Below are 24,971 nucleotides of genomic sequence, written 5' to 3' on the forward strand. Positions count from 1 at the left end.
ATCAAGTGAACATTCTAGAACTAAAAGATACAATTTCTGAAATTAAAATTTACTTAGCTACTTGTAATAGCTCATTGGTCACAGAAGAAGATAAAATTAGTGAATTCAGAGATAGCTCGATAAGAAATATCCAAGGTGGTGAAAAAACTGAATAAAAATATGAAAAGAACAGAGTATAAAAAACTTGTCAGAAGGCCAGACCTATGAATAATTGGATTTATAGGAAAAGAGAGAAAATGGGACAGAAGGAATATTTGAAGAAATATGGCTGAGATTTTTTTTTCAAAATTGGTAAAAGGCATCAATCAATATACAGATTTGAGAAGCTCAATAGACACCAAAGGAAAAAAAAACCTTATTGTAATCAAACTCCATAAAACCAAAGCAAAAGATAAAAATCATATAACAAGCCTACCTTAAAAACCCTGATACAAAAACTTAAGGAGGGTATTATGAGAAAGGAAGACGACAGATCTCATAAATATAGATAGAAAAAGTCTACCCAAATCATTAGCAAACTGACTCAAAACTGAGTAGCAGTATATAGAAAGAATGTCACATCAGTACAGCTAAGTGGAATTTACAGTTGTAAGATTCTTTTATTGCATAGGAAATTGTGAAAGTACTATATACGATAGAATCCAGTAAGTTAAGGATGAACATTATCATTGTAAGCTAATCACCAAAGTATTTAAAAAGGTGTAACTAGAAAATTATTGTGGGAAATAAATGGATTAATAAAAAACATGCTTGAGGGTGCCTGAGTGGCTCAGATGGTTGAGCGTCTGCCTTCGGCTCAGGTCATGATCCCAGGGTCCTGGGATTGAGTCCTGCATCAGGCTCCCTGCTCAGCGGGGAGCCTGCTTCTCCCTCTGCTTCTCTCTCTCTCTCTTTCTCAATCTGTCTCTTATGAATAAATAAATAAAATCTTAAAAAAAAAACATGCTTGATTATTTTGAAAGAAGGCAAGAAAGGCAGAACAAAGAAGCAAAGATATGTGATAAATAAGAAATAAATAGCAGGATGATGGACTTAAATCCAATTATATCAATTATTACATTAAATGTAAACTGACTTAACACTCACCTTAAAAAAACAAAAATTATTAGCCTGAATTAAAAACAAGACCCAAGAATATACTGTCTTTAAGAACATAAAAAGATACAGATAGTTTGAAAGTAAAGGATGGGAAAAGACGTATCATGCAAACACCAACCAAAATAAAGCTGTTGTATATATATCCCTATCAGCCAAACTAAACTCTAAGTCAAGGAGTGTTACTAGAGATAAGGAGGAACATTTTATAAAGATAAAAGGGTTAACTCAACAGTAAGACATGATAATTCTAAATTTATAAGAGTCCAATATATATAAAGTTATATAAATTGACAGATTTGAAAGGAAAATAGATCAATCAGCATGAAAGTTAGATGTTGTGATATACTTATTTCAATATCTGGCAGACATACAGCCAAAAAATTATTAGGGAGATAAATTGTTTGAATAATGCTGTTAACCAATGTGACCAAATGGACATTTATAGAACACCCTTAAAACTTTAGAATATAGGGCGCCTGGGTGGCTCAGTCGTTAGGCGTCTGCCTTCGGCTCGGGTCATGATCCCAGGGTCCTGGGATCTAGCCCCACATCGGGCTCCCTGCTCAGCGGGAAGCCTGCTTCTCCCTCTCCCACTCCCCCTGCTTGTGTTCCTGCTCTCACTGTCTCTCTCTGTCAAATAAATAAATAAAATCTTTAAAAAAAAATAACTTTAGAATATACATTCATGTCCAATTGACACATGTATCAAAATAGATCATATTTGGGATGGCTGGGTGGCTCAGTCAGCTAAGCCTCCGACTCTTGATTTCAGCTCAGGTCAGGATCTCTCAGGGTCATGAGATCGAGTCCCATGTTGGGCTCCATACTCAGTGCTGCGTCTGCTTCTTTCCCTCTCCTTCTGCCCCTCCCCCTGCTCTCTCTCTCAAATAAATAAATCTTTTAAAAAGAAATAGATCATATTCCAGACCCTAAAGCAAGTTTCAATGGATTAAAATTGTATAGAGTTTGTTGTCTAACTACAGGTGAATTAAACTGAAAATAAACAATAGGATAGTTAGAACAATGCTCAGAAGTTTGTAATTCTATATAGTCAATGGACCAAAGGAAAAAAAATCACAATGACTGTTAGAAAATATTTTGAACTGGACAATAACATGAACATAATGTATCAAAACTTGTAGGTTGCCACTAAAACAGTGCTTAGCGGGAATATTATACTTTTAAATGAATATGAATATATTAGAAAAGAAGAAAGGTTGAAATTAATCTAAGCTTCTATTTTGTGGAGCTAATGAAAGAAAAATGAAAGTAAAAGAAGGAAATAATAGTAATAGAATGAAATAGAGAGTGTATACAAAGATATACAAAAGAAAAATTTTATTCTTTGAAATTAATTCATAATATTGATCAACCTCCAATAAGATGATCAAGAAATGAAGAGAGAAAAATAACTTACCAATATCGCAAATGAAAAAGTAGACATGGCTACAGCTCCTTCAGATTATTAAAAACATAAAATTATGATGTTATGAATAATTTACACCAATAAATTTGACAACATATTTAAAATGGATGAATTGATTTGAGGAAATAAAACTTGCTAAAATTGACATAAAGAGAAGTTAAAAATCAGAATGTCACATTAGAGCCATTTGGGGTATATCCAAGGAGTGCAAGATTAGTTTAACATTCAAAATTCAATCCATGTAATTTATGTATTAACTGAATTGAGGATAAAATCCTGTGACCATTTCAATAGCTTCAGTAGAAGCATTTGATAGAATTCAATATCTGTTCATGACAAAAACTCTCAAAAAACTAGGGATAGAAGGAACTTGCCTTAATCTGATAAAAGACAGCTAAAATATTCACGGCCAACATCATATTTAATGGTAAAATTTTGAGCACACTTTTCCCCTGAATCCAAGAGAAAGACAAAGAATATATACCCTTTACCACTTCTACTCAACATTATATGTGGAAGTACTAGCCAAAGTAAAGAAATAAAAGTATAAAGATTAGAAGGGAAGAAATAATTCCATATTTATTCAGAGAAGATATGATTATTTACATAGAAAATTCAAAAGAATCCACAATTAGAATTAATAAGTGAGTTTGTCAGCAAGATCACTATCCAAAAATCTATTAATCTGGTATAGTTTTTTACATCTCTACTTTTAACTTTATTGTGTCAGTATGCCTTAGGATTTTCTTTTATAAACATCCTTTAGCTAGATTTTTTTCATCCAATCTGAGAGTTTCCATCTTCTTGGTTGGCATTATTTGGATATATTTAGATGTTTTCTACTACTTTATTTTATCCTTTCTATTCACTAGTTCTTTACTTTGCTTCTCATATTTTTCCTTTCCTGACTTCAATTTGATTTACTAATTACTTTGTTTATACATTGTATTCATTTAGAAGTTTTAAGGTAGATGTTTCTGGTGGTGACCCTTAAATGTTTAACTTACAAATTTGACTTTTCATAGTCTAAAATTAAGATCTCAAAAAAAATTAAATTAAAATCTCTACTATTTTCCTGAATAGTACTAGGACGTTAGGATGCTTTTACTTTTATCACTCCTTCCTACCTTATGTTCTATTTTTGTCTACTACTTTAATTTCACCTTTCTTACAACCCCCCAAATTAGTCATTACCAGTTTTTACACTTAGCATTCTTTCATGCATTTCCCTTCCTCCTTCTAAGTTCAGTTTTCTTCTTCCAGAAGTACCAACCTTGGTCGCTTTTTCTGCAGGGTTCGTAGTTAGGAAATTCTCTCATTTCCTACATTTGAAAATACCTATATAAGTCTTGCTGGGTACAGAATTCTAGATAACAGTTATTTTCCCTCACTACTTTGAAAACATTATTCCATTGTCTTCTGGCTTCAGTTAATGAAAAGACTGTGGCTGGTCCAACAGTTTCTTGGGGCAATGTGTCGTTCACTTATGCCTACTTTTAAGATTTCCTCTTGTCTTTGATGCCCTGCAGTTTCAATATGATGTGAGTTAGGGTATTGATTTCCTCTTGTCTTGCTCAGGGTTATAATGTATGTCTTTAACAACTCTGGAAAATCCCAAACCAAATCTGGATAAATTATTCAACTTCTCAAGATGTTATTCCTCCCCTTGAAACTCTGCAGTGTTTCCTTCATTTACTGACAGTATTATTACTTGGATCTGTCTCACTGTCCCCTGTACCTCTCTGTGGTTAAGGTGCCTTATCTGTATGCCAGGAAATCCCTGTCACTCAAACTGGTGATCCTATTTTTTTGTTCATAACTCAGCTTTATTATCATCTATTCTCCGAAGCCTTTCCTGAAACCTCTTCTTCCCCTAATCACTGTGTATCCACTCTTTCCTGTTCATACACCTATCAGTTGATTGCATTTATGTATTTATGTGTAAATCTCCCGCACTAAACTCATGTTTCCAGTGGGCAGTTCCTTTTGTATTTACAGAATCAGGCACTTAATTTGGGCTCTACAAATGTTTGCAGATTGAATGGTTGAATGAATCAAGAAAATGAAGGTAAACACTATCTACCTCATAGGGATCTGTAACAACTAAATATATACCATATGAGAAAGCACCTGGCAAATAACAAGTGCTAATCTCTTGTTCGAAATAAAGGCAATTCATGCATTATTTTGGTGCAGTGGGTTATGTGCCAAATTGGTTGTTACTTTAAATTTCCTTATTCCATATGGCATAGAGCAGAGTTCTGAGTGTTCTTTGATCATAATGAAGTACTTTTTTTGGTTTTGTGCCTTTTCTTCCAATTGCTATACTTCTCAGAGCATTAAACACACACACACACACACATGCACACACACACTCCCCAAACATGGAGTTCTCTGAACTGGATATAGTTTACCAGCTATTACATTCTGTCCTGAAACTCAGTGCATTTGTAAATGCTCTTCTACCATATAGTTTAATAGCTTTCTCCTTCTCTTTTGTTTGGTGTCTGCTTTAATTTTACCTTATGAGATAGGTCTTTGCTGACCCGCCTCATAAAATAGAAAACTTCCACACCACTCCCATTCTCTATCCCCTTTACCTGCGCTATTTCCCCCGTACACCTGTCCACAAGTGAAATAGACATTTACCTCTTCTATTATTATCTGCCCATCCTACTAACATATAAACTTTTTTTATTTTTTATTTTTATTATGTTAATCACATTACATCATTAGTTTTCGATGTAGTGTTCCATGATTCATTATTTGCGTATAACACCCAGTGCTCCATGCAGAACATGCCCTCCTTAATACCCATCACCAGGCTAACCCATCCCCCCAACCCCTCCCCTCTAGAACCCTCAGTTTGTTTCTCAGAGTCCATAGTCTCTCATGGTCTGTCTCCCCCTCTGATTTCCCCCCTTCATTTTTCCCTTCCTACTATCTTCTTTTTTTTTTTTTAACATATAGTGTATTATTTGTTTCAGAGGTACAGGTCTGTGATTCAACAGTCTTGCACTAACATATAAACTTCTTAAAAGTAGCAATTTTGCTTTAGGCCTAGAACAGTATCTAGAATACAGTAGGTGTTCAGTAAATATTTATTGACTAAATGTATCAATATAGGTGCCACTGATTCTCATCAGTAAAATCCTGGGGCTATAAAAAAAACAGATGCCATACAGCCACTCTGGGCATAGTAGTCTTCAACATTTCTCTTGATCTCAGATGAGATTTCAAAACTTGACAATTTTGTTTTTCCTTGAACCGAATGCCTACAGCATGATTTCAGCCTGAAAACTAAGGACATCACTTCCTCTCTTGGCAGGGACCTAAACCAAGTTCTGAGCCGGCTGTGTACAAAGTCCGCCTGTTCTCTCCTGGTTTAAAGACAGTGGCAGTTCCTGCCCGCTTTTAGCAAGCTTTGTTTTGCTTTCTGTTTTCTTTCACCACTCGACAATTTACATATCTTTTCTACCCATTTTATCATTTGATCTTGGCAAGAGCTTTCAGTTAATACTGTGTGGGTACTTGTGCAAAGAAAGTACCCGCTTACAATGTCTACAAGAAATAAATTCTTATTATTTCATAGACACAAACATCTAAAGCTGCGATTCATTTTGTATAATTCATTTCTCATTATGAGAGAAAGGTCCAAATGTGATAAATACTTGCTGAAGGCCATATAACTAACTTCTGCCATGTAAGTGGGTCTCACGCCCACACCCCCCAATTCTCAGTCAAGCTCTTCACACTTTTCTGCCTGATTTTTCTTTAATAAATTCATTTGTTTCTCCTACCACCTACACCTTAACCTAAAGCCCCTCAATTCGTTTTTCACTGGTGTGTATCTCTGTGGCATCAGACGCCTTACCTCAACCTTCAACTATCAGACTGCTATCTTGACTTTTTGGGCGTCATCAAGCTTCTGTCTTCAGATTCAGCATGCCTAGAAAGAATGTGGTCTTTCTGCTGAGCTTACATTCCAAGGTCAACTTGGCTGGCCCATGAAAATGCATGACCTAAGAGGGCTGACACAGCTCCCCTTCACTTGAGGGAGAGCTAGCCTCTGCCTGCTCTCGGCAGCCAGGGATGTGCTGCCCTGTTTGCTGCACAGTACTGCCCGTCAGATTAGCCGTGAACAGTGGCTCTGCCAACATGGTGCACACTTAATACTCACCACTGAAGGTAACTGGGGGGCACCAGCTGGACTTCGGGCTGATGACTGGGGGTATCGTTGGACTGGCAGTGCCTCCTAGTGGCCAAGGCTCCAAAGGTTTTCAACTGAAAAGGAGCCAGTCTAGGCAGCCCACACGGCAACCCTTTCTTTCTGAGTCTTGTTCCCAACTGTGTTTAGTTTGTCCAGCCCTACTTCATACAGTGAGAATTCAGTGCTGGTCAGATCATCAAGTACCTGTCTTTTCAGTATTTTCTGACTGAATTCCCAAACATGACCATGATGATGAAAAAAATTTGGAGTGGGTTTGGAAATATAAATATAAAAAGGTCACTACCATCACTGGAGCAGGTCAGTTTGAAAAGTACTTTGTAATAACTCTTTTCCTTCCCATCAGCCCGTGGTAGCTCTGACACCCCCTTCCTCTTGGAGGAGACTTCAGCTGCCCAGAAGTGCCAAATCATCCTCCTGATCTCATTCCTACTAAGCTTCCTCAGTAATTTCAGTTATGTTACAGACCTACGGAGAGAAGCTCAGTTTCTCTGGAAGCTCACATCCTAAAAAAGAAAAATATGCATGATCCCAAAGATCACATTTTAAAGTGTATACTCTTCATAAAATGAAAGATAAATCGTAGCTACAAGTATAACCTTGAGACTACTGTCTTTAAGTCCTTGCTGGGGCAGGATGTGCAAATGCAGATTTGGGTCTGTCAAGGAACCTCTCTGGGAACTGTGGAAGAATCATGAAGGCTCCATTTCTCTTCGAGGGAGAGAGAGAAATACTGTGTAAAAGATGATGTCATGCCACAACAAGTAAAATGGGAACTCTTCCTTCTGTATGCCCCTGTAGTTCCAGAGGTGTCCTCTGGCCCCATGTTATATTTTGTCTCTCCAAGGATCCTGCCACCAGGGCTGCCTTCCCCAGACAATGCCCAAATTCGAGTCCTTTCTCTGTGCTATTTCTACCTTTTCCTCATCAAAATGTACCTATCCCCTGTCCATTCTCTCAAGTTCTTGGTGTATGATCTGATAAAGTATTTCATGGTGAGATTTAAATAGTAGGTCACACCACCCACTGTTCTCCTCCCGTTGACATCTGCATTGTAATTGGGGACTTGTATCTCTTGACTCACTCACTGGGTTTGGAAACCTACTTTATATCTCCCAAATGATACACACAGCCCACCTCCATGTGCCCCCAACACTCAATCCCAAAGATGATGCTGTTGAGGCAGAATGCCCTTTGCTTCCCTGAGTTCTGTTTCGATGTCCCCACAACTGACCTCCTGGAGTGTCAGTGCAGTGACCAATAACTCTGTGTGCGAGAGTCCAGGGGCTTTGAAACGGAGCCTACAGGCACCACATTCTGATAGGTATTTATTCATTCGAACCACAAACTGAGCTGGAGAATAGGGGCAGCAGGAAAAACACATATGACCTACTGAGCAGCAGGATTTCTTTACAGTGACTGTGGCTTGCCAACAGGGTTTTGGATAGCCATAGAATATTCCAGAAAGAGGAAGAGATCTGGCAGTTGCTTGGAAGATGCCAGGCAATTAAAATAAATCGTGGCCAGAATGTAAAGAAATGGGGAAGAGAGGTGAGTGAGCAATGGGGACAATTGGGGGAAGGGGGGGCCTTCTGCTGAAAGCCGGATATCTGTACTGCCATCACCTGCGTCTTACCCAACAAGTTTCTTAGGTGTCTAAGAAATTTCTAGAATATGCACCCTGTGTCAAGAACTCCAAGGAACAGTCCAAGTGCCGCACTCTGATCCCCACCCTTGGCCCTTTTCCCCTCCTCTTCTTGCATACCCCCCACACCCTGCCCGCTTTTGTGCCTCCCGGGTCAGAACCGGCTCAGCCGACTCCGGGGCAGTCTCCTAGCCAGGCCGGCCGGCCGAGGCAGCGCTCTCGCGTCGAGCGGTGGCCGCATCCCCGTGTGCGCAGGCAGCCCCGGGGCCGCGCCGCGCTGATTCGCTGCTGCGGAGACTGCGGCGCCCGCGACGCGCCCGCCCCTCGCCGCGCGCCGGCTGGTGCAGCCTCAGTCAGTCCGCAGCCGCGCGGCCACCGCGAGCCCTGCCGCCGCAGCCGGGGCGCAGACCCTGAGTGCCAGCTCCGCGCCCCCGAGGACGGCAACGGCGAGCCCCCAAAGCCCGCACGATGCAGGCCACTGCCGATTCCACCAAGATGGACTGTGTGTGGAGCAACTGGAAAAGTCAGGGTATTCTCTTTATTTCGGTAGTGCATGCCTGCGGTGCACGGGAACCCCGGGACCCGGACTCGGCCATTGTGCATCATTTCACCTGTGGGACCTATGCATGCTTCATCCCCGAGAGCTTTCTGTTGGGGGGGGAGTAAACTTGTCATGTCAAAAATCGAAATGGATGGTGTTTGGATTCTTTTCCTTTTTTTTTTTTTAAACCCCCCACCCCCACCCCTTTGTTTTCTTATTGTAATGCTAGAAATTTAAATAATGCATCAGTTGCCTCCTCCGGGAGCTCTCTTGGGATCCGTTGATTGTTCAGTACTTGTTTAATCTCTTCTCATGCCCGGAGTTAAAATGCTTTCTTATTGTTCCATGCATCCCAGGCCATTTAATTTTCGCCGAAAGGCTGAAATCTCCTGGTAGAACCATTAAGTGAGAGGGTTCTAGTGCATCCTTTTAAGAGGGACACACCCATTTCAGGGTTGTTATTTGTGGTCACACAAAGGAGACTGGAAATGCAGACTAGGTCTCGAAATCCTGAAAATATGATGGCGTAGCCACATATTAGGATGGTTCATTTTGAAATATTTCAGGGTTTTTGTCTGTCATTGGGGTAACCTGTAACTACTATTTATTAAAAATGGGTATCTGTGGAACAAATAGAGGGGAAATAAAAAGCAGTGCGGAGTGCCCTCCGTATAACAGATGTATTTTGAAACAGTCCATATTAGCACTGGGTGTGGCCACCCTCCAACCTCCCTTGGATTGCTTTTCAGCCATTTTTATTCAGCCTCATACTTCACACATCCATCTCTCCTTTGTTATATTAAGATTCTCTCCTTCACCTTGCTGAGTTTGAGATTATGAGGAGAAAGAGAGAATTTTGGAAGAATGAATTATGTGTGGTAAACTCGGGTGTTTGTAAGATGAAGTGTCTTTTAATCTTAAATAAGGTTCTGAAGAAGGCACATTTGACTTAACCTGAAGGGTTGCAGTGTTCCTCAGGGGACCAAAAATACTCTGGAGCAGAAACTGATTTTTTTATTTTTGAAATCTGGCATTTTCCCCTTGTCATTTTATATCACAGAAAGAATAGAATGGCTTTTCATCCTTAGTACCTCTGTAGGGTTTTTCTTCAGTAAATTTTTTAAGCAAAGAAAAAGTAAACGTGAACCTCAGAATTAAGAACACATTAGCTCTGTCTCTTATTCGTTGGTTTGGATGGCGGTGACAAAATATAAGTCGAGTTCAAATTATGTGGGTCTATTGGAAATACAACTGTCAAAAGTAAATAAATGGTCCTAATACATTTAAAAGTTAGGAAATAAGAAATGTATGGCAATTCAGGGGCATAGTTTTAGAGAATGATGACAGTGACATGAAATCGCTTATTTTATACAGAAGGCAGTTGTGAAAATGCTTGGTGACGTTTCATTCTTATGTATTAGACTCATCCAGTTTATTCTGATATACACACTTCACAGACAACTATGGTTTGATACAATATCAAGTTTAGATGGACGCAAAGACGTAAAAAAAAAGTTGGTTTTTAGACTATGATTATGGGTTTTTTCTATTCTTACCAAAAGTAGATGCCAAAACATGGCAGATTTTCTGTTTTATTTGTATAAGATATAAGACACTATTTCGTTATGCTCCTATGTGTTTTGCCTCAGTCAACCTTCTCACTACAGGGGTTAAAAAATGCATGGCTATTTATAATCAGAAAATAACACAAATGTCATTGTTTGTCTACTGAAAACAATCATTTTCATTTTCAATATACAGCTACTTGTGAAGATTAATGCCAGATCGTTGAAGGTCTTTTACACTCCATGACCTTTGGTCGTCTTCAGTACCATTGATTTCCTTTTGTCAGATAGAACAAAGCCATTATCTTGAAAATTGACTAATAACTGGGTGGGTGGGTTTATAGGCATGAAAGAGAAATAGTAAGAAGTAAACTATTCCTTTTTCTTTCCACTAAGAGAACTTTTCTTTTAAAACTAAATCTATAATAAAATTTTTGTTTAGCATTTTCAATGTTATCTTCTTCACGTTAGTTCCCTCATTATCAAAAACAGCTGTTCTTAACCCTGGCTATACATTAGTATCACCTGGGGAGCTTTTAGGAACACAAAGGATGCCTGGGCCCCACCCCTAGAGGTTCTGATTCAAATGGGTCAAATATCAATATTTTTTAAAAAGATCCTCAAGTGAGTTTAATACATAATTGGGGTTGAGGCCACGGGTGGTGTGTAATGATTCTTAGCCCAGTCTGTAGCCCAGCAGAGCAGGGTCGGGTGTACAAATGATGGAATGGGTGTGATCTAGAAGCACCTGTGAATGTGGTTGCAGGGTGCAGTGTAACATTGTTGAGACTATCCTCCAGAAGTATTACAGGTGAATGTTTTGCTTGTAAAAGGGAATAAAGAAATTGAGCTTCAGGTTTTCTCCATGTTAGTAAACATTCCATGGAGAAATTGCAGCCCATTGACTATTTCATGAAGACTCGACTGGAACTAATGTAATTGTCATAAGAACTGTAGTAACCATGCAGAAGGAACCTTATATCTACTTTATTAATATATAAGATTTTAGCTAGAGACAGGAGCATTTAAAGAGAGTCTAAAGTCTACATTATACTAGTACAGAGATTCTGTAATACATTACATTACAGTATAGTAATACATTAATGTATACGTTACAAAGATTCTGCTTCCAATATAAAAAAATGGTACCACTACCAATATTGGTTAATAAACCAAAGCCCACCCAACTCAGTGAAAATGGAAGCAGAATAAAACCATAATGTAATAAAACACCTGTATAGATAGTAATGTTACAGATCACAATAATACTAATATGTTAGGGGCACTTTTACTGAATGCTTCACTTGCATCATTGCATTTAATCCTCACAAATCCTGTGGTGTGTACATTTTATTATTATTTTATAAGTGATAAGCTGAGGCCTCCACCAAGGCACATGGCTAGTAATGCCAGAAGAGGCTAGATTCAAGCCTAGGCTGGCTGACCACAGAACCCCTCACTTCTCACTGCTCTGCCATCCGCCTCAATGGTAGAGAACTTTATTATCAATGGTGTTTCTAAGAATATGAATTATGTAGGTAATGGTGATGGTGTGGGCTTAATAATCCCTCACATTTACATAGTTTTCATTTTGTCAAATTTTCTCATTGGAGCTTCTTAGTTTACTCTTGGACATCATGAAGCTCAAAGAGGTTAAGTGACTTATCCAAGGTTTTTTGATAAGTGGTGAAGTGCATGGTGAGAAGGTGCCTGCTTCAAATCCAGAACTCTTCCCACAACAGCACTCCATGTCCTTTACTCATGCTGAGTTATAGAGCGAACTTCCCCTGACCTCTGCCAAGATATTTCTCACATAGTTTCTCCCCTTACAGACCGCAAAATTAATCAGCAAGTCAGTGATCTTGATCAATTTATGCCATTGTTGTCATCCTCACCACCATCATCAATTCATCATCCCAAATTCTCTGTCAATATTAGCTATGTCCCGGTAACTATCCTAAACTCTTGCTACATGTCTTTAATTAAGCCTTCATGAGATGATTATCTTACTCTCACTTTACAGAGGAGGAAACTGAGGGGTTTGAGGCAGAGAGGGCCAGGAATTTGCCCTAGGACTTAACTGGGTCCCAAATATAAGGCAGACTGATTCTGAAACCTATGCTTTTAATTACTTTCTCATACTGCTTAAATCCAAATAATACTGGGGCAGGGGAATAAAGTTTGAGCAAAATCATTCATCCATATCATTGTATTTGTGCTCAAAGATAGTTTTTTCCAGATATCACTGTACTCGACAAATATACCTGGCAGATGCTTGGTAATACACTGGGTTGATACTTGTCACCTGTTTGGGGCTACTAGTCAAGTCCCACTTGACCCTGTGTTGCACCATTCTGTAGTTACAGCTTTCTCAGCGTGTAAAATAGTAATGAAGAGTGAAACACTTTCCAGGGAATATAACTTAAAAGTATTTCTGGTTTTTTACAAAATAAAATATTATACGCTGGTCTACAGTGCTCTGTGGAAAAACTGTTCATGGTGGTCCATTCTGAAAGGTGCTAGTTGAAAACAGCCAAGCATCCCAGAATACACAGAAAAAAATGTCTGTTTTGGCAACAGAAATTGAAAGAAATGCTTGTATTTTGAAAATGGCATTTGGTAAGATAATACTTAGATAAAGGCAGACCAATACAACCTTTTATCAAACCTTTTATTTGGACTCAATCTCATTAGAATACTGTACAAATATTACAACATAAGTATTATACTTGCAAACTCCCTCTCTGCACATTCTAATGAGATCCAGTGGGGGAACTGGCTTAGCTGGGGATCTGGGGATTTTTTTTTTTTTTTTTTTTGAGACTGCGCGAGTGCACAAGTAGGAGTGGGGGGGGGGCGGTGGGGGGTGGAAGGGGCAGAGGTTGAGGGAGAGAGAATCTTAAGCAGGCTCCATGCTGAGCATGGAGCCCGATGTGGGGCTCCATCCCAGGACCCTGAGATCACGACATGAACCAAAATCAAGAGTCCAAAATCAAGAGTTGGGCACTTAACTGACTGAGCCACCCAGGTGCCCCTGGCGATTTTTTTGTTTTAATGAAAGAAAACTCTCATTATCCAGATAATATACCAAATATGGGTAGTTATTACTCCATTGAAAAATAAAACTCTGCTTTTTCACTGTGTATGATTATTTTCAAGACAATATTTATAAGGGAATATTCCAAAGTTTGGGGAGAGAATAATGGCTTTATTCTTTTTCTAAAAGTGATACATACACATTATGAAAATTTCCATTTGTTCAAAGAGAGGTTCAAATGGAAGCCACAAATCTCCCAAAGTCCTACACCTAGAGTTAATGAGGGTTAGTATTTGCTGAATATTGTCCAGCATCTCCATACTGTGTAACATGAAGCTAGAGGACTCGGCAACAAAAACAGCTTTTATAAAACAAGGTTGTATATGTCTCAAAAAGTATTTGAAGTAATTTAATGGAAAAAACTGACATGAAACTGAGAGAATTGCTGAACTTCACATATATGTTTCTTTACTGTATGAGCTATTCCTAAAATTAAGAAAAAGTATGATAAACATCAATAGATTAATTTTTTAGTTTCATATTTTGGTTTTAGACTGTACAAATGGACTCTCTGCAGGGTCTAAATTTTTTTTAAAGGAAGATCCATCAAGGGTGAGAAAGGTTGATAAAAATGCTGATCTAAATCCACATCTTCAAATCTATGATTTTTCTCAGATTTCTATGAATTAGGATTTATATCACTTAAAAACCCAATAATAGGGGCACCTGGGTGGCTCAGTCGTTAAGTGTCTGCCTTCGGCTCAGGTCATGATCCCAGGGTCCTGGGATCGAGCCCGGCATCGGGCTCCCTGCTCGGCGGGAAGCCTGCTTCTCCCTCTCCCACTCCCCCTGCTTGTGCTCCCTCTCTCGCTGTGTGTGTCTCTCTCTCTGTCAAATGAATAAATAAAATCTTGAAAAAAAAAAAGGAAAAAAAAAACCAATAATATTCCTGATACTGTATGACTAAAGCATTAGGATTATGATTACAGATCCCTATTCCATCATAACGAGCAGGCCTCTCCCTCATTATTCTGAAAAGGTTTCTCTCTCCTTCTCTCCATCTCCCCTTCTGTCCCTCTCTTTCTCTCCTTCTCCCTGCCTTCTCTCCCATTTCCTCCTTATATTTGAAATTCTTTATTCAGTTCTCTTTCATCTTTAGACTAGTTAATACATTTGGGAACAGCATCTGTGAAGTAATTGATATATTTTAAATTACCTTATAGTAGAATTAAATGTTAAAATTCACTGAATCCAGCAAACAAAAGCTAATGTGGGTGGATAACTTCCAGAATATCACCTCTCTTTTTGGAAATAACTAAATGTACATCACCAAAAAATTTCCCATCCTTCTCAACCTGATCTCCTAAGTTGTGTACACATTTGGCCATGTATTAATATTTACATATTGTCACCTTTCCAGTTCTTACGAAAGTACACACAACCATTCAAAGAAACATGATTGCCTTATAATTAAGCTCACAGTTTGACAGCTAAGAATTTGACATTAATAATTCTTTAAAATCCATCTTCTGCCTAGATGACAATAATTACATTAAAAGCCTGGTCATTATAAATGTATTCCAAATTTGTAGTATATTTTTCAAATAAGTTAAGAAATTTGTGGGACACCTGGGTGGCTCAGTCGACTGAGCATCTGACTCTTAATTTCAGCTCAGGTCATGATCTCAGGGTCTCGAGATCGAGCCCTGTGTAGGGCTCCACAGTTGGTGTGGAGTCCGCTTGAGATTTTCTCTCGCCTTCTCCCTTTGCCCCTCCCCCTACTCATGCAGGCTCCCTCTCTCTCCGCCCCCAAAATAAATATATAAATAAAATCTATATAAAATAAAAAGAAATTTGTTAGAAGTTTTAGAACTTTGAAGTATAGAGTTCTATGTCTTCCACATATGTTAAACTATATTTTTCAGTTAAATCTGAGTAGAGTTGTCTTATAATTCAAACATCACCGACAAGCTCTTTGCCCAAACTGATGTTGATTTTGAAAGGTACAAATGTAACAGGTTTTAATTTTTAGAATTTATTGCAGTTCTACCCATTAAGCAATGAGCATGTCTTGCTTTTGGAAACATTTTACCAAACTGCAGATCCAATATAGTGGTAATAGGGATCAAGAAGGACATAATAGGGCACCTGGGTGTCTCAGATGGTTAAGCGTCTGCCTTCGGCTCAGGTCATGATCCCAGGGTCCTGGGATGGAGTCCCGCATCAGGCTCGCTGCTCCTTGGGAGCCTGCTTCTCCCTGTGCCTCTCTCTCTCTCTCTCATGAATAAATAAATAAAATCTTAAAAAAAAAAAAGACATAATAATTTATTGAATGGAACAGAGGTACAATGAGAGATCATTACCTTTCCTTATCCTTTTAGTTCAAGAAACATTTTGCCATTATGGTCTTGGTCAAAAATGTTAAATATATTCGGTTTTTATAAAGAAGCAATAGCTGTCTATCTCCATGGTTCTTTTCTATTCCAATACGATGATGGATTTTAAGGTGTGACCCACACAAGATTTTGTGGCTAATTATGACTGATTACCACCAACCAAATGGACAGTTTTGTATTTTGATCAAGTCAGAAAGCTTAAACAAGAAAAATCACATGAGGACAACCATTATTTAACACCTTGCAAATCTTCCTGTGTGCTGCCCTCAGCTACCACGTGCCCAAAGCCTGTCTCTCTCTCTCTCCATATGGCCATCTCTTCCTTTGACGCCAGTTGCCCTGTGAGGACCCCTCCAAATGAGCCCATTTGCTAAAAGATTTAGCACACTGTCTTCAGTACTGGGCCCTGCTGTTTCATTTCCTGGTCAGGTCCACCCCATCAAGGTGACCAAGGGTCTAAGCATCATTGCGTTCATTTCATAGGACAGAGAGAATGTGGTCCCAGTGGTTGGAACTAGCATGTGGATTCAATGCTGTGCTCTTTTACTGTCCACACAGAATGCCAGGTGGATTGTATCTCCTCTTTCAAACGTTATTTAAACATCTAGAAATAAGAGTGTTGGCATTTTTCTCTTGACAGTCATATTGGCTGTATTTAAGTGGTGAGAAGGAAAGGCCTGGAAAATGGAATCACTGCAGATGTCTTATCAGCAAAAGTCCCTCCCAGCAGCTTCCCCCTGGGCTCAGGGCCCCTGGGTTACCATTTAAAGTTCAAACTTATGTATGAGACTGTTTCATGGCAAAGGAAACTCATGGAGTCGTTGACTAAATGTCATCTTTGAAGGTCTCCGTGCATGTTTAAAGTTTTTTTATTACATCGATTCCCATTACGTTTCTCCAGTTTGATGGCAAAAGGAGGGAAAGTTACTACTGTTTCCTCTTGTTAACTTTCTGTGGTGATATTTTGTTGGCCTCACGAAAATCAGAGAAACTAGCTATCACTGCTTTGGACGCTGGGTTGTAAAGAACTGAGGTTTTTTGAGCCTCTGATTCTTTTCAGAAGGTGCTCAAGTATTGTAGTCAGTTATTGGAAGTTTGCTGAAAAGTAAATTAGAGTCAACAGCATATCATTTTTCAACAATCCTTTTGATGAAATGCTGATATATATAAGTAGGGTTTTCTCACTTGGCCTTTTATGAAGTAGATTTCACTTGTCACGTAGCAAGTGGTGCAATGCTGCCTGAAATCTTTACCGGACCAAAATGAAATATAAATAAATTCACTTAGGAATATGGTGCAGTAATGCAAATCATCGTGCACAGTTTATTGCCATTCATGCTCTCCACTTATGCCACATTTTGCCTTAAAAATAAAATACGAATAGCTGCACCACTGTCTTTCAGTTCGTACATTTTTCTGAATACTGCGCCACTATTGGATCATATAACTGAATACATTTAAAATGGTTTCCTAAACCAAAAAATTTTGAAAGAAAGCAAAGAGTTTTCTTTCTAGAAATTTGACAGAGCATTTTATTTCCAGTTAGCTATTCATTCAAGCCTTGGATCACTTCTGTTTCTCTTTACTGCCCTTGATTAGATTATGGAAATAAGGGTAGCACTGATTTCTGCATCTGAAATCAGGATTCTTCAAATATGCCAAATATGCCAGTTCAGCCTTGACCGAATGAGTTCCAGGTGAGCCCCAGGCAGGCTGCAGCGGGGGCTCCCACCTGTGCTTTGGGGACTATGATGAGATCACCAAGCCCAGTCCATTTCTCAATGGATAGGACACACTGATCTCTCATTTCAAAGCCAATGCATTGCTCCTTGGTTTTTAGGAAAGTAACTCTAGTTTTTATATGTGGCAAAGCAATACGGTAATTTACCTGCCTTCGTGAGTATGCTTAGTGAATGTGACTCAGGTGTTTAAACTCTCATCTGACCTTTCTGCATTAGGAGGATATTAAAGGAAGAGAAAGCTGTCTATACTTTGTTGTACCCAAAAACTCCTGGGGGTAATTTGTCACAGTTACAGAGTTACTTTTATTTTCTTACTTGGGTTTTAAGGAAACTCAAATATACATTTTCTGGATCCGCTACTATAAAGCTTCCTACACAAGTTTACATCACTCTGAGCAAAATTAAAATGTGAAAAGTCATCATTTACACAGCAGATTGGAACACAGAAAGTCTCTTCTCTGATCACACTTCACCACTTCCTACCCTTCCCGCTGAATCATCACTGGCCACTTGCTGTCACTCCGACCACACACAGCCATTGCCATTCTCCCAACCCATGAGTTCCCAACAGTCCTGGCCGCCTGTCATTCCCAGCCTGAGCCCGAGATGTTCATTTCAATTCTGTCCTGTTGGATCTTCGGCTCCTCTAACCAGCCTGCTTGTGCAAGTTCACGGCCCTGGCTCACTCAGCTCCACCGTCTACTGCTGGGAACACCCAGCCTCCAACCCTGTTGACTGGATCCACTAGAGATCACTGACTTTAACCAAACCCTCTTTACTTTCTGGCAGTCCTTTTATTGATTCCTTTTTGACATGCTGTATTTTTCTAGATCGACACTGTCCAATAGAAATATAATGTGAGCCCCTAACTAGAAATTTTAAATTTCCTAGTAGCTTCCTCATTAAAAAGTAAGAAACCAGTAAAAGTAATTTTGATAATATATTTAATCCAACATATGCAGAGTATTAGCCTTTCAACAACAGAAATCAGTATAGAAAGTATTAATGAGGTAGGTACTCTACATCCTTTTTTTGGATTAAGTCTGAACTCAGATAGGTAGCTTATACCTCAGCATGTCTCATTTGGGGCTAGTGCTCAGTAGCCACATGTGACTCAGCACTACTGTACTGAATTTGGCAGGCTCGGACCTCTCCTAATGTCTTCAAGCCCTACCCTTATCGTCCTCAGTCTCAGGAAGACCTCCTAACTCATTTTCCAGGATTTGAGTAAATCTCCCTCAAGCCACTTTCAGCCACTTTACCTTGTTCCTCTCCCACCTCAATGCATATCTGTAGCCACACCCATACATTCCCAAAATGTCTCTCCCTTTTTACCCATTCTTTTCATCCTTCTCCCTTCTTTGAAAAGAAAGAGCAATGACTAATCCCATCCTTTCTCCCCTTCTCTGAGACTTTGCTCCATCAAATCTCTCCTTCCCGAATCCTCACTGCTCCCTTTCCATTAATATCCCCAGGCTTTGCTCAACCTAGAGATTTGTTCTTGCTGCTCCTTGCCCAAACTACCTTTTATTTGCTATCTTTTTTATTACTTTGAATTTCCCATCATTTCCCTTTACAACATGGCTTCCATCCTCACTACCAGTTACACTCTCTGCCGAGTTATGAGTGACCTTCTAATCTCCAAATACAGGTTCCTTTCTCAGTTATCATTTCCCTTGTTAAGTCTTCAGCATCTCTCACTGTAGTCTACCCCATTGTCCTGGGAGGTTTCCTTCTTCTTGACTGCTGTAACCTACACTGTTGACACTGTTGGGGTCCCCATTCTGACACTCAGACGGGACTCTTGATAAGCTCGACTTACTCCTTTGAATCTTACACTATGGTTTCATCCTCAGTTGCATTTCTTAGTCTCTCCTGTCTTGGAGGTTTCCTCCACTCTCATGGCCTCAATCATCCTTTCTACTCAGAATATACCCAAATGTAAATAGTCAGCCCTCTCCCCTAAATGGCCTTTGGTGGCCATTTAACTCAGGGCTACTGTGACAAAGCCTAAAAACACAAATCATTTGATGCCTAAGCTTTAAAAAATTTAGGAAGCATTGTAATTGTCAGCTTCATCTCACCCGTAATCCCTATCTCATCTCTGCCCTAGACTGTGTCAAAATGCCCTGCTTTGATGTCATCATGTCAGAACCTGGAGGTTTAAAAAGCAAGTGTCCGCCCTGTCCCCAACCAACTCGCCCTCAGATTTCCTGTTTTTGTCAGTGATACTAATCACTCAGTCATCCAGCTTTGAAATGCAGCCTTCACCCTCAATTAGCTCTTCCTCTTTTCTCCCACGGCTAATTAGTCACCATTCTTGTTGACTAATCCTTCATAATATTTCCCTTTATCCACTCCATCTCCTTAGCAAATTGTTCGCTACATTCACAAACCATCCCACGGCCTCTTTCATCAAATCCAGCACTATCTCTTCCTTGAACTCAACTTTTGCCATGTCTAATGACACAAAATATATTGGCAGTCATTCAGCATTTGTAAAATGAATGTCAGTCTTTCCAGCTGGATCTTAACTTCCTTAAAAGCAGGAACAGAATTTTATGATCTCTTCATTCCTGGTTTTACTAGATGAACAGATGACCAATAACTGTTTACTGTTGATAATGGCTCGTTTTCTTAGAAATGTTTCTTACAAACTTTCACTTTAAATATCGAACTCTGGAAGGAGATTTAAATAAATCAGGTTACCCAAATTAATTTTGCATGCTTCGGGGAACATTCAACCTATAACCACGTAATGTGAGAGAGGCAACTTTTATTATTTTGGAGGAAGCCTCAAACTTAGGGTTTGATCTTCTCCCATTAACTCCCATTAACTCACTCCCATAAGACAGATTTCTTAACTGTTAGCTTCCTCATCTGTTATACCTGTTATATAGCTATCCAGTGGAGTTGATTATGAAGTTAAATGTGGTAATGTCTAAAAGTGCTTTGAACATTTCCCAGAATCTATGTAAATAGATTACCGTGTCACAAAGTACCCAGAATAAACATCCCATTGATGTTGTAAGATGAATCTTTTGTTAACCTCCTCATTAGAAACCCCCAGCAATCTTAATACATTGATCGAAACACCTGTTGTATAATAACTACACCAAACTACTGTTGTTTAGCCGACAGTCCACACTTTCTGCCCATAGTTTCTTCTCATAAAGCCCCTGCCTGGTACCTGTCATTCTCAGGCTGTTTGAATAGGTATCCAGAGATTCAGAAGGCTTTTCTAGACAGGTACACCATTTTTAACAAGTGTTAAGCAATTCAAGTGTGGGTTCACTCGGTAGTAGCAGATTTTATGTTTTCTTTGCCTGAAAACTTCCTGTAGAGTCTTCCGTGCCCCTTCACATCATCTCAGAGGTGGGTAAGCCCACTTTCTCTAGCACTAAGGAGTGCCCCCTTTAGCACAAATCATGCTGTCTTATAATGTATTTGTTTCTAAACGTTTCTGCCATGTGACTCTGTGGGTGTCATAAAACAGAAGATTACAACTTATTTGTGTGGGGGGTTTCTTTTTTTAAACAATTCATTAATTTTGATATCCCTGGCACCACCTGGCACAAAGCCTGGCCCTTAGACAAAAGTTCTTGCTCAATAAATACTGAATAAATGAACAAAATGGGGAAGAGGCAACATTGCAGATAATGGTGGTGTTTTTGTCTTTTTATTCTCCACCCCACCCTCCCCTACATGAAACAGAATAAATCTAGGAGGTTCCAGTTCCCCAGGCCCTTTAGCCTTGCTGGTCTGGACATAGGCCTAGGCTTACTTCCATTTGTTGCTCCAAATCCACTCAACCACAGGGAGCACTAGGCTTCTGTGGGGACCCCTTCTTCTCCTTCTTCTGTCGCCTACCCTCAGAGGCCCGGGGGTGTCTTGTGTCGTGTCTTCTAAAAGATCCCTCTTCTCCACCTGAAAGGATTATTACCTTAGTGCTCTGTTCTCAACCAGCTCTTCTAAAACAAAAATCATTTGGGGAATGCCTTTGTACTTTGTTGTTAATGACAAGCCAATCTTTATTGCATTATCCCCTTTGCAATTAAAAAAAAAGATAAAAAGGGTTACTCTAAAGGACTGAATTTCTAATAGTAGAATGTCCGTCAGTGTGACTGGTGATTGGGGCGGGGAGAAGAGAGAGGCTTTAGAGCAGCCTTGCTTTTCCTTTGCCCCTAGAAACCTACTTGTAGAACCAGCCCCACTCAAAAGAGAAAAAAGAATCTTTGTTTCACACCAAAACATGCTTGTGATTCTGCCCTCTACTTCCTATGCAAAAGTGTTCTAAGAGAAAAAGAACAAATTTTTGCCCCCAGCCAAATGGCAGACTACTGCAATCTTGTGCGTTCATGTCATTGGTGGACCAGGTAGGTGAGGAGTAGGTGGGGATGGATGACAGATCAGCTCAAAAGTAAATTCTCTCTCTAGCTTCAGCTTGCTGAGGGATCCTCAGCCGGGTTTAAAAGAGCCCCCACCCCACCCCTTCAGTCCCTGATTTACTCTCCAGCCAGCCTGGGGGAAGACTGAAGCCAAGGGTGCATCCTGTGCTCGGCCACACTCCTTATCTCCCCTCTACAGCATCAGAGGGTTGTCACGGGCTATGTGACCTTTTCGATACTGCTCCTTCAGTTAGTTACATACCTGAGTATGACGGGAGCAGTCCCCTGCTATCTTCAACCTGGTTACCTTCATTCTCCTTGAGCAAATGACTGGTATCCAATTCTGTAAACCAGCTGCGTCTCCGTGCCCTGCACAGGAAGCTGGCGGCGTAAGCAGCTGCCATTTTCATTCGGTTGCAAGACGGGAATTTTGTGTCTTCTTTTTCTGAAAACTTGTCGATGTAACATTCTATAAAGACCATTTGTTGCAACAACATGGTTGGATGACCTTGAGGTCATTACTAAGCGAAAAAAAGAGAAAAACAAATATGGGTATGATCTCGTTTATATGTGGAATCTAAAATAGCTGAATTCATAGAAACAGGAGAATGGTGGTTACCAGGCTTAGATGGCGGGGGGCGGGGGGGGGTATCTGGGGAGATGTTGTTGGTCAAAGGGTATGAACTTACAACTAGAAGGTAAATAAATTCTGGAGACCTAATGTACAGCATAGTGATTATGACTAACAATACTATATTATAAACTTCAAAGTTGCTAAGAGACTTGATCCTAAATGTTCTCACCACAAAAGAAATGATAGTTATGTGCTATGACAGAGGTGTTAGTTTAGTGCTCTGGTAGCAGTCATATTACAATATATAAATATATCCAATCAACATGTCATACACCTTAGACTTGTACCATGTTAGATGTCAATTATATCTTAATTCAAAAAAACATTTGTGACTTGCCTAATTGGAGAATAAATTGGCATACATTCTTCAGCAAGGCTTCTATGCCTTTTTCATAATCTGGTGACTAGAATATTGAAAATACTTACATTATGTATCATATTTGAAGCACCATGGCTTTGTTCTTTTGAACTTAATTTTTTTTGTTTCTAAGTGAAGAGGAAGATAACTAAATGAGAAATGTGCTGCAGATTTTAAAGCTGTATTCCAGATTTTTAAGTCACAAAAGGTGAGCGAATAGATTATGCTGTACAAAATGGTTTAATCCAAATGTCAGCTCCAGGGACTCGTGAGACAGCTACTAACTTTTCAGTGTTGCTTGTTTTGGAGGAGGGCCGTGTTTTTAAAACCTTTGGCATTGGCTGGGTCTCTGAACCCACTGCCATGCTTCCGAAAGTACCACTTCTCCAGAACCTCTGTTTCCATCATTGCTGCCCCTTCTCAGCAGCAGGGACATGTGTATGGACTGAGATACACACCTCTAGGCCACCACTGAGGCATGAAATTTGCCAGCAGGGCACCAAGATGCACTCAGTCAGTGCCATCCACAGGAACAGAACAGGTGCTCCGAGTCCTCTGTACTTTCCGTTTTGTTTCAAAGTCACAGATGGTGTAGCCCAGTGAGACACACTCATAGAGGTACGGTCGTGGGAGATTCAACAGCCTTTTTTTCTCTGTGAATTTATGAACCATCCTCAGGGATGGAAAAGAGTCCTGCGAAGACAAATACAATGACAGTGAGTGCTCTGGCGAAAGCCCTGTGTCTACTCACTTGTGTTTGAGAACCCAAAGGCCAGGTGAGGACGTGCAGCGACCACAGCTTTGTGGAATGAGCCCCACGGCAGCCCCCCAGTGGCACTGCGGGCATTAAGTGTGTCTGTGGGCTGGGGGGGGGGGTTGTCTCCTCTCCACAGCTATTGACCTGCTGTACTGGCGGGACATCAAGCAGACCGGGATCGTGTTCGGGAGCTTTCTGCTGTTGCTCTTCTCCCTGACCCAGTTCAGCGTCGTGAGTGTCGTGGCCTACTTGGCCCTTGCCGCGCTCTCCGCCACCATCAGTTTCCGCATCTACAAGTCTGTCTTACAAGCTGTGCAGAAAACCGACGAGGGCCACCCTTTCAAGTGAGTGTCCCTGCCGGACCAGCCCTTGCCCAGCCTCTCACGGGACCCCTGCCCCCTGACTCTGTTTCAGCTCCTGGGCGTTTGGGTGATGCATTACTGGGAACCGACAGACCTCTCAGAGTCTCAGAGTCCCTTGAATGCCCTGACTTTTAATAGCTAATATTTCTGGTGAATTTCCAAAACGCCCTCGGTTATCCCTATTGTGACACTTTTTGCTGTATTGAGTTTTTCTATTTTCATGACCACAAATGAATTAATATACGTATTTAACATAAGTTTACATATGATATTAATATTTTTATACTTAATTATTACTAATAGCAATCATAATCCATTATATGGGTACAGTGTTTTATAATTTAAGGAGTGGTCAACAGTAAATCCTCCCAACCCTGTGAAGAAGGCAGGGCAGTGTAATCTCTCTTTACAGGTGGGAAAACAGATTCTAAGAAGCAAAGTGACTTGCCCAAAGTTACATGGCCAGTAACCAGCGTAGAGTCAGGACTAGGGTGTTTGGATTTTTATATTTATATATATATACTCTGGAAGCTTAATACCACAGGGCCAACTTTCTGAGGGGTGCAAGGTTCATGAACAGTCTTATAATGTACGCTTCTCTAAATTTTTATACTGGGGAAATCTGACTGGAATGAACATTGAAAAGGAGGAATTTTGTTTTGGTTTTTTTTTCATTTTATTTAAATTCAATTAATTAACATAGAGTGTATTATTAGTTTCAGAGGTGGAGTTTAGTGATTCATCAGTTGCAAGGGAGGATTTTTTTTTTTAAGGCAATATAATAAAAGGACGAA

At 39.9% G+C, this 24,971-nt stretch overlaps 1 protein-coding gene across 2 annotated transcripts in view; it reads left to right on the forward strand.

The window, feature by feature from the left end:
• Positions 1-24,971, forward strand: part of RTN1 (reticulon 1) — a 215,451-nt gene that overhangs the window by 183,101 nt on the left and 7,379 nt on the right. The window contains exons 1-2 of one of the 2 annotated variants that reach the window (XM_028098197.2): positions 8,866-8,926; positions 23,952-24,159. In XM_028098197.2, coding sequence (XP_027953998.1) covers positions 8,866-8,926; positions 23,952-24,159 — 269 coding nt within the window. Of the gene's footprint in view, positions 1-8,865; positions 8,927-23,951; positions 24,160-24,971 lie in introns of those variants that run through there. The other variant, XM_028098193.1, reaches the window with a different exon arrangement.

The sequence above is a fragment of the Eumetopias jubatus genome, unplaced genomic scaffold, assembly GCF_037043125.1.
Source record: "Eumetopias jubatus isolate StellerSeaLion01/CBP00866 unplaced genomic scaffold, mEumJub1_p1.0 scaffold_7, whole genome shotgun sequence".
Lineage (NCBI taxonomy): Eukaryota > Metazoa > Chordata > Mammalia > Carnivora > Otariidae > Eumetopias > Eumetopias jubatus.